Source organism: Podarcis raffonei, chromosome 6 (genome assembly GCF_027172205.1).
Source record: "Podarcis raffonei isolate rPodRaf1 chromosome 6, rPodRaf1.pri, whole genome shotgun sequence".
NCBI lineage: Eukaryota > Metazoa > Chordata > Lepidosauria > Squamata > Lacertidae > Podarcis > Podarcis raffonei.
Genome location: NC_070607.1, coordinates 92,378,574 through 92,393,534, shown reverse-complemented (window position 1 = coordinate 92,393,534; position 14,961 = coordinate 92,378,574). Strand labels below are relative to the sequence as shown.

The window sequence follows — 14,961 nt, the reverse complement described above, 5'->3', positions numbered from 1 at the left end:
AGGGTTCTGTTCCTGGCCCTTGCACATGGCGGCAGAGTGCAAAAAACCCACCTTGTTCTGGCCCAGCTCTGCTTTCTTTCAAAAGGGGCCCAAACACTGGTTGTTTGCACCGGTCAGTTGCACGCAGATCAGTGCAAATCGGTCACTGCCTGTACAGTGCTTAGAAATGGGGAATGTACTTAAAAATGCAATACGGTGGTTACCTCGGTTTTCAAACGTAATCTGTTCTGGAAGACCGTTTGAGTTCCGAAACGTTCGAAAACTCAGTATGGAAGCCTCAATAAACGGAAAACTCAATACGGAAGCCGCGTGGCCTTTTCGACTTCTGAGACGAGTTCGAAAACCAAAGCATTTACTTATGGGTTTATGGCGTTCAGAAACCGAAATGTTCGTCAACAGAGACGTTCGAAAACCGAGGTACCGCTGTATATTGCTTGGCCAAAAAATGTGCGTATTGGGAGACGTTTGCACTAAAATGCTTGATGCTATTTTTAAATTTTACTTTACAAAACGCTGATAAAAGTTTCACGAGGACTTGTTTAAAAAATTGCGAGCCGATGTGGAAAAGTGGAACTTAAGATGGGGGGGAAGAAACGAGAAATGGGGAGAAAGTGGAACGGGGAAATCCTCCTGTGACGTTTTGCAAACCGCCGTGCGAAAACCGTCACGCTCCTTAGCGTGTGCCTTGTTTCCCTGCAGGCCGACTGCGCCGTCTTGATTGTGGCGGCTGGGGTAGGCGAGTTCGAAGCCGGCATCTCCAAAAACGGCCAGACCCGCGAACACGCCCTCCTGGCGTACACCCTGGGTGTCAAGCAGCTCATCGTGGGCATTAACAAGATGGACTCCACAGAGCCGCCGTACAGCGAGAAGCGCTACGATGAGATCGTCAAGGAAGTCAGCGCCTACATCAAGAAGATCGGCTACAACCCAGCGACCGTTCCCTTTGTGCCCATCTCTGGCTGGCACGGCGATAACATGCTGGAGCCGTCTCCCAACGTAAGTATCTGGTGGGCTATGTTCACATGAGGTTTGCAGCTCCAGTTGGGTCTGGTCAACGCTGGAGAAGCTCCTCTTTCGTCATCTCCCGGGGACAGAGAGGTCGAGTTGCGAATAGGAGAAAGGTTGGCTTGAAGAGGGAGTCTTAAGGCAGGCCAGGTGGAGCCTAGGCAGTGTTAGAAACTCAAATATATAAGCTAGGTGCCAAATGGCTCCTTAAACCAGGGTTAAGGATGCTTAGTTGCCATTTTGGGGGCCATTTTGGCTGCTTGAAAGTTGTATTTTTCAACACGTCTTTCTGCTTCCTGAAATTTGTTCTCCTTGGGCAGATAAAATATCATGGATAGAATTCTACAGGATGGCTTGCTAGTCCAATAATAATACAGTGGTACCTCAGGTTACATCTGCTTCAGGTTACATATGCTTCAGGTTACAGACTCTGCTAACCCAGAAATAGTACCTTGGGTTAAGAACTTTGCTTCAGGATGAGAACAGAAATCGTGCTCCGGCAGTGCAGCAGCAGCAGGAGGCGCCATTAGCTAAAGTGGTGCTTCAGGTTAAGAACAGTTTCAGGTTAAGTATGGACCTCTGGAACGAATTAAGTACTTAACCTGAGGTACCACAGTAGTAGTAGTAGTAGTAGTAGTAGTAGTAATAATAATAATAATAATAATTTATTTGTACTCCGCCCATCTGGCTGGGTCTCCCCAGCCACTCTAGGCGGTTTGCAACAAAGATTAAAAATACATTAAAATGTCACACATTAAAAACTTCCCTGAACAGGGCTGCCTTCAGATGTCTTCTAAATGTCAGGTAGTTGTTTATCTCTTTGACATCTGATGGGAGGGCGTTCCACAGGGCAGGCACCACTACCAAGAAGGCCCTCTGCCTGGTTCCCTGTAGCTTTGCTTCTCACAATGAGGGAACTGCTAAAAGGCCCTCAGAGCTGGACCTCAGTGTCCGGACAGAACGATGGGGGTGGAGATGCTCCTTCAGGTATACTGGACCGAGGCCATTTAGGGCTTTGAAGGTCAACACCAACGCTTTGAATTGTGTTTGGAAATGTACTGGGAGCCAATGGTTGGTGCTGCCTGCTGACATTGAAAGGGTTCTTTCTGAGGGTGGTAGCCAATTAAGTTTCACTCAGAGTAAACCAGTTTCACTCAGAATAAACCAGAGTAAACTAGGCGTTTCATTTTGGCGACTGTAACCCTGGTTTAAGGAGCCATTTGGCACCTACTGTAGCTTATATATAGATCAGAAACTCAGATATATATATAAGCTACAGTAGATGCCAAATGGCTCCTTAAACCAGGGTTGCAGTCGCCAAAATGAAACCACCTAGTTGCCATTTTTGGGCCAGATGTCTCTAAAGTCTTGTTTCTCAATACAACTTTTTGGTTCCTGAAGTTCATTCTCCTTGGGCAGATAAAACATAACAGATAAAACATAACTGTCCTGTTTGCGGGGCTGTGCCTTGCGAAAACCTGACATTCCTGGCTGAATCAGATCTTAACAATTGCCCGGAAAGATGCAAAGGCAGATTTTGCATAGCTGAGTTTCAATTGAGTGGGTAAGTTCGGATTTTTGCAAAGCAGAGCCACAGAACTCTTGGGTCCGTGGGAATTAATTTGTCCACAATACAATCAAGATATGGGCCCAGCGAAAGTGGATGAGCCCTCCATTTATGCAGGGGAACAACCAGGCCCAGCAAACCTAGTCATTACTCAATATGAGCGTTAATCAAGGATGTCCTGTAATCCTTGAGATTCTGCCGCCATCTTTCAATTGTTCTTTATTGGACCAAACAATGCGCAAAGTGTTCCCTGAGGCTAAGAAGTTTGGAATACATTACTTTGGGGCACCACTTGCCGTCAGTGCTGGAGTTGTAAGCTGTATAATTTCTTTTTGGGATGACTAAGGACGCGGATGGCGCTGTGGGTTAAACCACGGAGCCTAGGACTTGCTGATCAGAAGGTCGGCAGTTTGAATCCCTGCGATGGCGTGAGCTTCCGTTGCTCAGTCCCTGCTCCTGCCAATCTAGCAGTTCGGAAGGACGTCAAAGTGCAAGTAGATAAATAGGTACCACTCCGGCGGGAAGGTAAACGGCGTTTCCGTGCGCTGCTCTGGTTCGCCAGAAGCAGCTTAGTCATGTTGGCCACATGACCTGGAAGCTGTACGCCAGCTCCCTGGGCCAATAAAGCGAGATGAGCGCCACAACCCCAGAGTCGGCCACGACTGGACCTAATGGTCAGGGGTCCCTTTACCTAAGGCCTAGTTCTTAACAAGATAAAGGGTTTCTGGCCTGGCCTGTACTACTACTTAAGTTTTTTGTTTATTGATTCAAAGCAATAATAATAATAATAATAAAATAAAAAATAACATTTTATTTATATCCCACGCTCCCCAGCCGAAGCCGGGCTCAGAGCGGCTAACAACAGTAAAATGATACAACATTCTAAAATCATTTCATTATAAAATCATTTCAAATCAGATTAATGGCAACCATTGGGCTCTGTGAGGATTGCCAAAGGAGGGGGTCAGGTTGTGCCCTGGCCAAAGGCCAGGCAGAACAGCTCTGTCTTGCAGGCCCTGCGGAAAGATGTCAAGTCCCGCAGGGCCCTAGTCTCTTGTGACAGAGCGTTCCACCAGATCGGAGCCACAGCCGAAAAAGCCTGCTATTCAGCTGGAAAAGGTTCCCAGAGCAGTTTGCATACCGGTAAAACCAGTGCATTAATCTGAGCATCAGAGAGAGACCCTTTCTCCACTAAAGGAGGCTTAAATAGCTACTTAAATACTATGATGTGAAAGATGATTATTCTGATGACCACGCAGCCTTAATTCTGGGTTGTATCGGAGCAGAAGAAGCTGCTGTCCGGCTGCGCCCCCCGTCCTCAGTTGCAATGTCTGTAAAATGGGAATAATGGTGGCTGAGTTCACAGAGTTATTGTGAGGGCAGGCCCAGCACCGGTCGTGTAGCACTCTGCAAACCAAACAAGTAATCGTTTGCCACTGCCTGTTAAAAGCTTTCCTAGCCAATTATTTTAATCAGCGTACCCAAAGCCCAGACAGCTGAATGACAGCAGCTGCCAGTGCTGGAGAGATGACACTGAACAATCTAATTTAAAATAGGTTTGGGGAAAACAGGGTGACGTCATTTTGGAATTTATACTTCCTAAATATGGAGGTCAAGCGAGACGGGGCAGCAGTACGTTGTTGCAAATCTGTGTCTAGTGGGGCGTCGCTGGGCTTGTGATTGAAAGGTGAGCCCCCCACAATCTTTTTTTTTTTAAAAAAATTGCACTTCTGAGAACTTTTCGATGCAGCAGAACCACATATGTTAGGAGGAGGAATGCACACCTGACAAATATTTTGTGAGGATGCAGAAATGTGGGAGCTCAAATTCAGAGTGGGAAATTGAGAGAAACACAGTTGTATGGGGTACCTCAGTTGTTGAACGCAATCCGTTCCGGAAGACCGTTCGACTTCCGAAACGTTTGACAACCGAGGCGCAGAGGGCAGTTTACAAAGTCAATGGAGAAAATTGGGGGGGGGGGGAGAATGCAGTGGAAGCTGTTTGACTTCTGAGGTACGTTCCGAAACGGAAGCATTTTGGGTTCTGAGATGTTTGGCTTCCGAGACGCTTGAAAACCGAGGTACCACTGTATTGTGCTGAGGCATCCACATCAATGTCCAATTCCTGGGAAGGAAGGAATTTCTTTCCTCCCTTTTGAGGGAAAGAACGGGCATGTGAGGGTCTTCTGGAGGACTGGGGCATCATGTGGATATAGCGATGAGATGTTCCACATTTTTGGGGGGGCGGGATTTTGAAAAGTATGAACTGGGGCTTTGTCTAGCCAAGAAAGTGATCACTCTGTCTTGCTCTTGTTCCTGCATCAGTTTGCTAGATGCTAGATCATTTATTACGGTCAAAGACCAGCTCACATAACATAACACAATAAAAACAGCGTTCATAAAGATAAAATACAGTGGTACCTAGGGTTAAGTACTTAATTTGTTCCGGAGGTCTATTCTTAACCTGAAACTGTTCTTAACTTGAAGCACCACTTTAGCTAATGGGGCCTCCTGCTGCCACCGCGCCGCCGGAGCACGATTTCTGTTCTTATCCTGAAGCAAAGTTCTTAACCTGAAGCACTATTTCTGGATTAGCAGAGTCTGTAACCTGAAGCGTCTGTAACCTGAAGCGTATGTAACCTGAGGTACCACTGTATACAATTGGAGCAGATAGCTGCAATAGCTCATGAGTTAAAATTGAGATATATACACGCACCCGTACTACTGAGATTTGGTCTACCGTAAAAAATTGACCCTGAGGCGCCCCAAAGGGCGACTTCAGCATTTCCCTAGTAAGCTATTTTATTCTCTGCATCAGTTTGTAACTCCACAGCTTCTCACAGTTTTCAGTTCCTCCAACGTTTGTGAGTGTCTGGGCTTGCCGAAATTTAATAATTACATTTTTTTACTTGCCCTCCTCTGTGAGTGTCCCAGCAACTTAAAAATACGTCGAGTCAAAACACATCACATTCAGGAGAATAGGGTGGGTCCTAAAGTGCATAACCAAACAGACAACCCCCCTCCCAAAAAATAGTTATATTAAACCGAGAGGAAAAAGGAATACATTGAAAGCATCCTGCCTATTTCTAAAAGGCCACACAGATAGTTAAAGGCCTAAGGCCTAAAGAGGGAAGTTTTCACCTGGTGCCTAAAGATATGTAATGAAGGCGCCAGACGAGCCTCCTTGGGGAGAGTATTCCAGAAACGGGGAGCCACCACAGAAGAGGCCCTGTTCTTGTGTTGCCACCCTTCAGACACCTATTGGAGGGGGCACATGAAGAAGGGCCTTAGATGATAATATTGGGGTCTGGGTTGGTTCATATGGGGAGAGGTGGTCCCTGAGGGATTGTGGTCTTGAGAGTGTGACCTCTGCTGGACTGTCACCACCCCAAAAACATCAGAAGGCAGTGGCAGTACCAAGAGTGTCCCCTCCACTGATTTTCACACACGTTGTTATGTACTGAGTTGAATAGGATCCAAAATGCAGCAGTCTGATTGGTCCTAGAACAATAGGATTCAGAATGCAGCAGTTTGATTGGTCCTAGAACAATAGGACCCAGAATGCAGCAGTCTGATTGGTCCTAGAACAATAGGATTCAGAATGCAGCAGTCTGGTTGGTCCTAGAACAATAGGATCCAGAATGCAGCAGTCTGATTGGTCCACAGGAGCCACCCAATCCAGCTCCAGGTGGAAGTGAATCCGCAACCTGATTGGCCCACAGGAGAATTCCGGAATTAGCCAATCACGTGGGGCCCATTGTGTAAATAATGTATATAAAACAGACATTCTGGGGGATCTTCCATTCCTTCTCACTACTATGAGCTGAATAAAGAGCATGAAATCCACTCTCGACTCCGAGTGTCTTTAAAAGGAAGGAGGCGGTCTTTCAGATAATGGCGCTAACTAGCTTGAGAGCCTTTGTGGGAATAGATGTCTCCATACAACATTCCCCATAATTCTTTGGGGTGCAAGCCAGGACTTTAGAGTAGAATGACGCTGCTGTAAATGTTTGATGCTGGGGTATCGTTTAGGGATTTTTGTTAATGGGGTTGTTGCTATTATTGATGCTAACTTTTTGTATCTCTGTTTTAGATCTTACAATTTACGTGGAAATTGTTCAGTTCCTTTGTGCATGTTTTTGATGTTTTATTTATTGCTTATGGCTGCTTTCGTTACGTTGTGTTTATGCGTCTTTTTTGTGTTGTAAGCTGCCTTGAGCGTGGTTTGAACTTTGGAAAGGCGGCATACAAACAAAATTATGTATGTATGGTGTGACTGTGGCCTAGGACTGGGCAGATCTGGGTTCAAATCCTTAGCCAGCCATGAAGTTTACTGGCTGACCTTGGGCCACCCACGGTATCGCAGCCTAACTAAACTTCCAGGGGTCTTGAGGGTAAAATTTGGGGGTGGCAGCGGCGCATGTAGTCTTATGTTCAACTCTTTTGAGGAAAAGTAGGTTGTAAGAGCAAATAAATAGAGAATTGCTTGGTTAAATTTCTGTAAGAGATTATTATGCTTAGGGCTCTATAGAGCTTTTCCTATGTGCTCAAAGCAGTTCACATACATCATCTTAGCTGCTTTCAGCAACAACCTTGTAAGGCAGACCGCAATAACAGGTGCATTAATACAGACTAGAGGCAGGGCTGAAATTAAAGAAGTTAGTGTATTGCCGCTTATTGAGTTCAAAAGAGATTTGAACCAGGGCCTTGCCAACTCACAGTGGTCGTTAGGCTTAGTCCTCAGTAGCAAATAAGGATGATTCCTTGTATCGCCACTGAAAATCTGTTCCTCGGGGTGTTTTGTGTTGCATCTGAAAGTGTTCCCCTCACTTCAAACACAGGCTGTAGAATTGGTCTAAGAGCAGTGATGGCCAAACATGGCCCTCCAGCTGTTTTTGGACTACAACTCCCATCATCCCTAGCTAACAGGGCCAGTGGTCAGGGCTAATGGGAATTGTAGTCCCAAAACATCTGGAGTTTGGCCATCACTGGTCAAAGAGGGTATGTTTCTTGCGATTCCGCAGTCCCATGAACAAATGGAGAATTTGGTGTTAGATGTAAAATCCAGTGGCTTAAGTACGTTTCCTTTCGGTGTTTTAAAAATGCAACCTCTTAGTCCTTAGGACCGCAGGGATAAGCTTGAATTTTCCTTGCAGATTACCTCAGAAGCTGGTGGGAAAGTGACAGTGAAGGAAACGGGGTGCAGAATAAATTATACATAATAAGGTGACACGTGCAAATTGGGTTTATGTGCATTGGTTAGGGGATTTGATAAAACAATGTACCCTCCCATCAGATGTCAAGGAAATATACAACTACCTGACTTTTAGAAGACATCTGAAGGCAGTCCTGTTTAGGGTAGTTTTTATTTTTTACCAACAACCAAAACACAAACAGTGAAACGCCCCAGGCGGCTGATACATTGGGTATACATAATCAATAATAACATATTCAAATCAGCCATATGTACAATTTTATATATGTTAACACTCCTCCATCCACAAGGTTTATTTAACTGCTTTGGGAAGTTTTTAATGTTTGATGTTTAATTCCTTTTTTATTAATATTCATATTCATATTCTGTTGGGAGCCGCCCAGAGTGGCTGGGGAAACCCAGCCAGATGGGCCGGGGAATGTGTGTGTGTGTGTGTGTGTGTAAATAAATTAAAATAAAATAATCTCAAATTGCTCTGGGAAGCAAAGGAAGGATTGTATCCTTCAGTTCCTGCCCTTGTGAGGAGGGAGAGATTCATACGGCTGGGCGAAGGTGCTCTCATGTGCCAACAGTTCCTTCCTCACGGCCCACTGGATCCACACGCCCGCCATTTTGTTTTCCAGATGCCTTGGTTCAAAGGCTGGAAAGTGGAGCGCAAGGAAGGGAACGCCAGCGGAGTGTCGCTGCTGGAAGCTCTGGATACCATACTGCCCCCCACCCGCCCCACAGATAAGCCTCTCCGCCTGCCCCTTCAAGATGTCTACAAGATCGGAGGTGAGTCCAGAGCTTTCCTGGCAGGTAGACAGGTGCCCTCGCTGGGCTAGGCGGATTTCCAGGCAGTAATCCGCTTTTGTAGTCTAAGCAACAGGAAGAGAAGAGGATTTGATTGCCGACACCGGCATTTACCTGTGTGCATTGTAGATCACAAGGTATGTAGCAATTGTGCCAGTCGCCTGAAGGCACCCCGGCCGTTGGGTTTTGGCAAGAAGTCAGTTTCTCATCCTCATGATTGCGGAATCAGGTTTGAAATGGCAGTGATGAACATGCTAAAAGACGGGAAACGAGAGACATGAAAAAGACACTATTCTACTGCCCAACACTTTGCATTTCTTTATATATATATATATATTATTAAGTTTTACAATTTTATATTCAACACAATCACCATTATCACAAAAAACATATATAAATCCCAATCTCTCCCCCCCCCCCAGACTTCCCTCAACCTCCTCTTCTGGTTTTTTTAAATATTTGCTTTTCCTGCTTTTATTATTATTCTTCTACCTTAATTTTGTAATCTTTAACTAAAATCTTCTTATGTTCCTATTTTTTTATATCATATCTTTTCCAATGACATCTTGCACTTTGTTATTTTCAGTTATTACATCTTAATACTTGATTTCTTAATTGTGTTTACTCAAACCTGCTAGTGAGTCCACTTCTTTACAATATTTCTGTAGATACATCGTAAATGATTCCCAATCTTTTTTAAAGTCTCTATTGTCCTTGTCTCAACACTTCGCATTTCTAAGTTCTTTTGCCGAAGGTCACTCATAAGCTCTTTCAGAATATTTCACACTTGAAGATACATTTCACAAATAACAATAATAATGCAGCCTCTTTGAAAAACCTGTCGCTTGCAAAAGCTCCTAGCATTGGTAGAGTTGCTGTGACGTTCGATTCTTTTTAATTTATTTAAGACATTTATGTGCCGCTTAATTATTTTTAGGGTGCAGAGTACACCCATTTTACTGCTGGAGTGCATTGATCGGTTGGTTGTAGCCCACCTTAGGAAGGTATACCGTATATTCTCTCCCCTTCCCCAAAGTGGCTTATAACATAAACTACAACGTAAAAAAGACAAAATTTAAAAACAGCCATTCAAAAAGCAGTTAGCAGCACTAAACGGCGGCAGTAGGTGGAACGGTTCTTTAACAACCATGAAATCGCCAAAATGCAGACCAGAATATAAAACATCTCCAGGCTTTCCATGAAAGGGGCTGCAGAGTCGTGAGCTGTCAGTTATACGCAGCTGAAATTAACAGAATTGCCGCCAGGCTTGCAGTTTCCTATGCTTTCCCAAAAGTTGTGTTTTTAAGTTGTCCAGTGTTATATCCAGTGCTAAACTCTTGCAGTTCCGCTTCAGTCATGTCCATACCATTCATTTAAACTGCTATAACACTTTCAACAGTCATGACTTTCCCCAAAGGATTCTGGGAACTGTAGTATGTTGAGGATGTTGACAGTTGTTAGGTGACGCCCTGCTCCCCTTTCAGAACTACAGTTTTCAGAGCACCCTGGGAACTGTAGCTTTGTGAGGGCGCCAGGGGGTTTCCTGAAAACTCTCGGCACCCGTAACAAACAACAGCTCCCATAATCCCTTGGGGGGGAAGCCATAGCAATGTGAAGTGGCGTCATAGTTATCTCCCACTTGGACTACTGCCATGCGCTCTCCGTGGGGCTCCCTTTGAAGGTGACCCGGAAACTACAACTAATCCAGAATATGGCAGCTAAACTGGTGATTGGGAGCGGCCGCCGAGACCACATAACACCAGTCTTGAAAGACTTACACTGGCTCCCAGTACGTTTCCGAGCACAATTCAAAGTGTTGGTGCTGACCTTGAAAGCCCTAAATGGCCTCGGTCCTGTATACCTGAAGGAGCATCTCCACCTCCATCGTTCTGCCCGGACACTGAGGTCCAGCGCCAAGGGCCTTATTGCGGTTCCCTCGCTGTGAGAAGCCAAGTTACAGGGAACCAGGCAGAGGGCCTTCTCGGTAGTGGCACCCGCCCTGTGGAATGCCCTCCCACCAGATGTCAAAGAGAAAAACAACTACCAGACTTTTAGAAGACATCTGAAGGCAGCCCTGTTTAGGGAAGCTTTTAATGTTTAATAGGTTATTGTATTTTAGTGTTCTGTTGGAAGCCACCCAGAGTGGCTGGGGAAACCCAGTCATATGGGTGGGGTATAAATAATAAATTATTATTATTATATTATTATTATTAAATGCATGGCTGCCGAGAGTCTCGGGGATTGCGTTTCATTGCGTGTTCCCCGCTGCTCTCTTTTCCCCTCTGCAGGAATCGGGACCGTCCCCGTGGGCCGCGTGGAGACAGGGATCCTGAGACCCGGCATGGTGGTCACTTTTGCCCCCGTCAACATCACCACAGAGGTGAAGTCGGTTGAGATGCACCATGAGGCCCTGAGCGAAGCGCTGCCGGGGGACAATGTTGGCTTCAACGTCAAGAACGTGTCCGTCAAGGACATCCGCCGCGGCAACGTCTGCGGCGACAGCAAATCCGACCCGCCTCAGGAGGCGGCCCAGTTCACTTCTCAGGTCAGCAGAAAGCGAGGCGGCAGCCATTTTGAAAGCCTTTGCCGTCGTATCACAGCTTCTGTGGCCGTTTGCGTGATGCAGACCTCTGTCCTCCCGGTGACGCTTGAGGAAGACCAAGAGCCCTGAGATTTTATTCTGCAGAAGTTGCATTGCGGGACACCAGCTTTTAATAGTTTGCTTGGTGCGGTTAAATTGCTAAAGGCGCAGTCCGGCACCCACTTAGCTGGGCTAGGAGTGAAGCTCAGTGAAAGTCTAAGACGTACAGTCGTACCTCATGTTACGTCCGCTTCATGTTACGTTCTTTCAGGTTACGTCCCGTGGCGACCTGGAAGTACCGGAAAGGGTTTCTTCCGGGTTTCGCCGCATGCGCAGAAGCGCAAAATGACGTCACACGCATGCGCAGAAGCGGTGAATCGCAACCCGCATGTGCGCAGACGCGCCGCTGCGGGTTGCGCTCTTCTCATGTTGCGAACAGGCCTCCGGAACGGATCCCGTTCGCAACCAGAGGTACCGCTGTAGTTGTTTAGCTCCGGGGCTAGGTTTTAATTTGTCTCCTGATTAGTCTGTAGGACTGACGACAAGTCAGTTGTCTCGCATTCAGAGACTTTTGACGGAAGAAAGTGATAATGCAAAGGAAAAACCCTTACAAGTCGAGAGGAGGGCCAGTGCCGTCCCGCTGTTGTGGACTGCATGTTCCATTAGCCTTAGCCAGCATGCCCAGTGCTCAAGAATTATGGGAGTTGTAGTCATCAACATTTGGAAAACACCACGCTGATTATTCCTGCCCTAGTTTCTGGTATTAGACAAACCAGAGAGTATTTCAGGGTATTTTTATGTTTTCCAGTTGTTTGTTCAAGTGCATCTCCCTGTCACTTTCCTAACAGCAAGAAGTTCATTTCTCTTTTAGGGTGGATTTTCCCCAGTAGGGTGACAGAGCGATGTCATTCGCTTTAATTGTGCAAAAGTACGGCTTTTCCCATCCACACTTTTGTTCATCTTGTGATTTCAAGACACAGGTTCAAGGGGGGTTTTTTTTGACCCACTGCTTTTGTCCAGAAAAGCTGCTGTTTGCTGATGAATTGGAACAAACAGCAACTGGGTTTTCTGCAGATTGTTCCGATTCAGAAGTAAACTGCTGGTTTTCCTGGGGGCGGGGGGAACCCTCTCAGAAATCATGGGATAAATGGAAATTTGGATGCACCTTTAGTTTCCGAAAGTGTACTTGAATCCCTCCTGCAAAATACTGCCAGTCCGCAGGAGCCCATTTTACAGAATGCAGTAACTAGAAGCGGCTGCCTTTTCAGCAGCCTTCCACCAGGGAGCAGCGTTGCCCAACTAGGAAGTCCAGAAAGTTGACGTGGTCATCCCGTGCCCTTCCCGAATTTGTTCCGGCCTGAGTCCTTCTCTCGTTCTGTTGCACGGCTTAGGTGATCATCTTGAACCACCCCGGCCAGATCAGCGCTGGATATTCCCCTGTCATTGACTGCCACACTGCCCACATCGCTTGCAAATTCGCCGAGCTGAAGGAGAAGATTGACCGGCGTTCCGGCAAGAAGCTGGAGGACAACCCGAAATCCCTGAAATCGGGAGATGCCGCGATTGTGGAGATGATCCCGGGGAAGCCCATGTGTGTGGAGAGCTTCTCCCAGTACCCACCCCTGGGTGAGAACTTAATCTTCCCATGTATTTCCCCCCCCCCCAGATGCCTAGCAAGATGGGTGACGGGGGGCTATTTCAAACTAAACGGCTAGATGCCCAGAAACTCTGATGTAAGATAGACCTAGGTGTGGGAGGGAACCTTCTATGGCCCATATCTCAATTGCCCTACCTCTAGTGGGGCAGATTTGACAGCTGAATAGCTCGCCCACCTGCCAATCACCTAGTGTTACTGTGACACTGGGCAGTGCTGTGCTTTGAAGCACCAATTATTGGGGCTTCAAAGCACAGCATTGGGCTGTACGAAAGTCCTTTGGAAGCGTATCCATGCTGCCTTTTTAATCTCTGAAGATGGGAGGCTTTAAAGAGCAGCGTAGGGCAATTTGGGAAAGGGGTTCCCCTTCCTTAATCATAGCAAGTTCCTTTTTTAAAAAAAGAAAAGAAAACTTGGAATTCTCCAATGGCTACTGCAGACACCTTTTGAGCAGAATTGACTCACCCACCCCATTGAAGAAGGCATATATTTTAACCAGGCTGTTAGACCTAAAGAGGGAGCTGTGCTTTCTGCTCTCTGCTTATGTGTTCTGCCACTTGCATTCTCTCTGTATCAGAGCTACGATGGATGGATGGAGTTTACTTAGCTGCCACTTTTCCACAATGAGCTGTCCCCAGAAGCAGCGATTCTCAACCTGTGGGTCCCCAGATGTTGTTGGACTACAACTCCCATCATCCCTTAGCTCTGGCCTTGCTAACTAGGGGTGATGGGAGTTGTAGTTCGACAACATCTGGGGGCCCACAGGTTGAGAAAGGCTGGCTTAGAGCAAACATTCAAAACATCAAAGTACAAATATACAAAATACAGAGATAGCTCAGTTGGTAGAGCATGAGATACTTAATCGCAGGGTCGTGGGTTCAAGCCTCACACTGGGCAAAAGATAACTGCAAAAGATAACACGATTCTATGATTGCATGGTTTTAATGTATTTAAATAGATAGATTGTTTTGATTCTATCTTACATTTTTGCCAATTTTTATTGCTTTTCATTTTTTTTAGCAAACTTAACATCAAATGAATTCAAATTTCATATGAATTTAAAAGTTGAATTCCCACCTCACTGTCCTTTTGTCTCACTACCCACACTTATTTGCTGCTCAATATTACATACATTTTTAGCATTTTATCCTTGTTTTCTTTCTATTTTCCTTTACGATAGTTTTGATTCTATCAACGCTTAATCGTTTTTTAACCATTGTTTACCCCTTATGTTTTTAGCTGTTCTTATTTTTATCTGTACACCCGCCTTGAGAAGACCCTGTTAAATAAATATATAACGGCAGCGGCAGCAACAACAATAATAGTAATAATAACGACATCTGCACCGCCGCATTTTGCCACTAGAGGGCAGTAGAGCGCCGTAGGCTCTGTGGCATTAGCAGGAAGTGCCCTCGTCCTCCGCCCAGCCTCTCACTCTTAACCCTTCGTGTGCCCCATGCAGGGCGCTTTGCCGTGCGCGACATGCGGCAGACCGTGGCCGTGGGCGTCATCAAGAACGTGGAGAAGAAGAGCGGCGGCGCCGGCAAGGTCACCAAATCGGCCCAGAAGGCCCAGAAGGCTGGCAAATGAATCGTAGGTGCCCAGTGCCTCGCGCAGAAACCATCCCCGCAGCCGGGATGCCGCCACCTTCTCCCCGAGGGGCATGCGTGCACATCCGCTTGTAAGAGTCTGTATGTCAACGACTGGATGCTCACCATTAAAGTCCAGTGGAAATTCTTTAAAAGGAAAAGCATGTCCCGGCGTCCGTGAGGCTTTGTGTTCAAATTTTACCAATAAAACTGGTATACAACATCCACAGCGAAAACGTGGGGGTGTCGTTTGTGCGGTAGGGCCAGTCTGCCCGTCCGTATTCGCACCGAGTCGTTTTCATCTGCTTCCTGCTGGCAGTATTATTAAGAGCAGTCGGTAGAGCATGAGACTTGGGGTTGTGGGTTCGAGTCCTGACTTGGCCAGGAAGACTTGCATCGCAAGGGGTTGGGTCCCTTCCAGCTCTACGGTTCTAAAATTCTAATACAGGGGTCAGCAAACCTTTTCAGCGGGGGGTGGGGCGGTCCACTGTCCCTTAGACCTTGTGGGGGGCCGGACTATATTTTGAAAAAAATAAATGAACAAATTCCTATGCCCCAC

General features: G+C 46.3%; 1 protein-coding gene across 1 annotated transcript in view; it reads left to right on the top strand.

The window, feature by feature from the left end:
* The window catches only part of EEF1A2 (eukaryotic translation elongation factor 1 alpha 2), a 33,076-nt gene extending 18,438 nt beyond the window's left edge, over positions 1-14,638 (top strand). The window contains exons 4-8 of the mRNA XM_053394502.1: positions 700-996; positions 8,410-8,560; positions 10,867-11,123; positions 12,551-12,785; positions 14,276-14,638. Coding sequence (XP_053250477.1) covers positions 700-996; positions 8,410-8,560; positions 10,867-11,123; positions 12,551-12,785; positions 14,276-14,403 — 1,068 coding nt within the window. The 3' untranslated portion in view covers positions 14,404-14,638. The remainder of the gene's footprint in view (positions 1-699; positions 997-8,409; positions 8,561-10,866; positions 11,124-12,550; positions 12,786-14,275) is intronic.
* Positions 14,639-14,961: the final 323 nt, after the last annotated feature.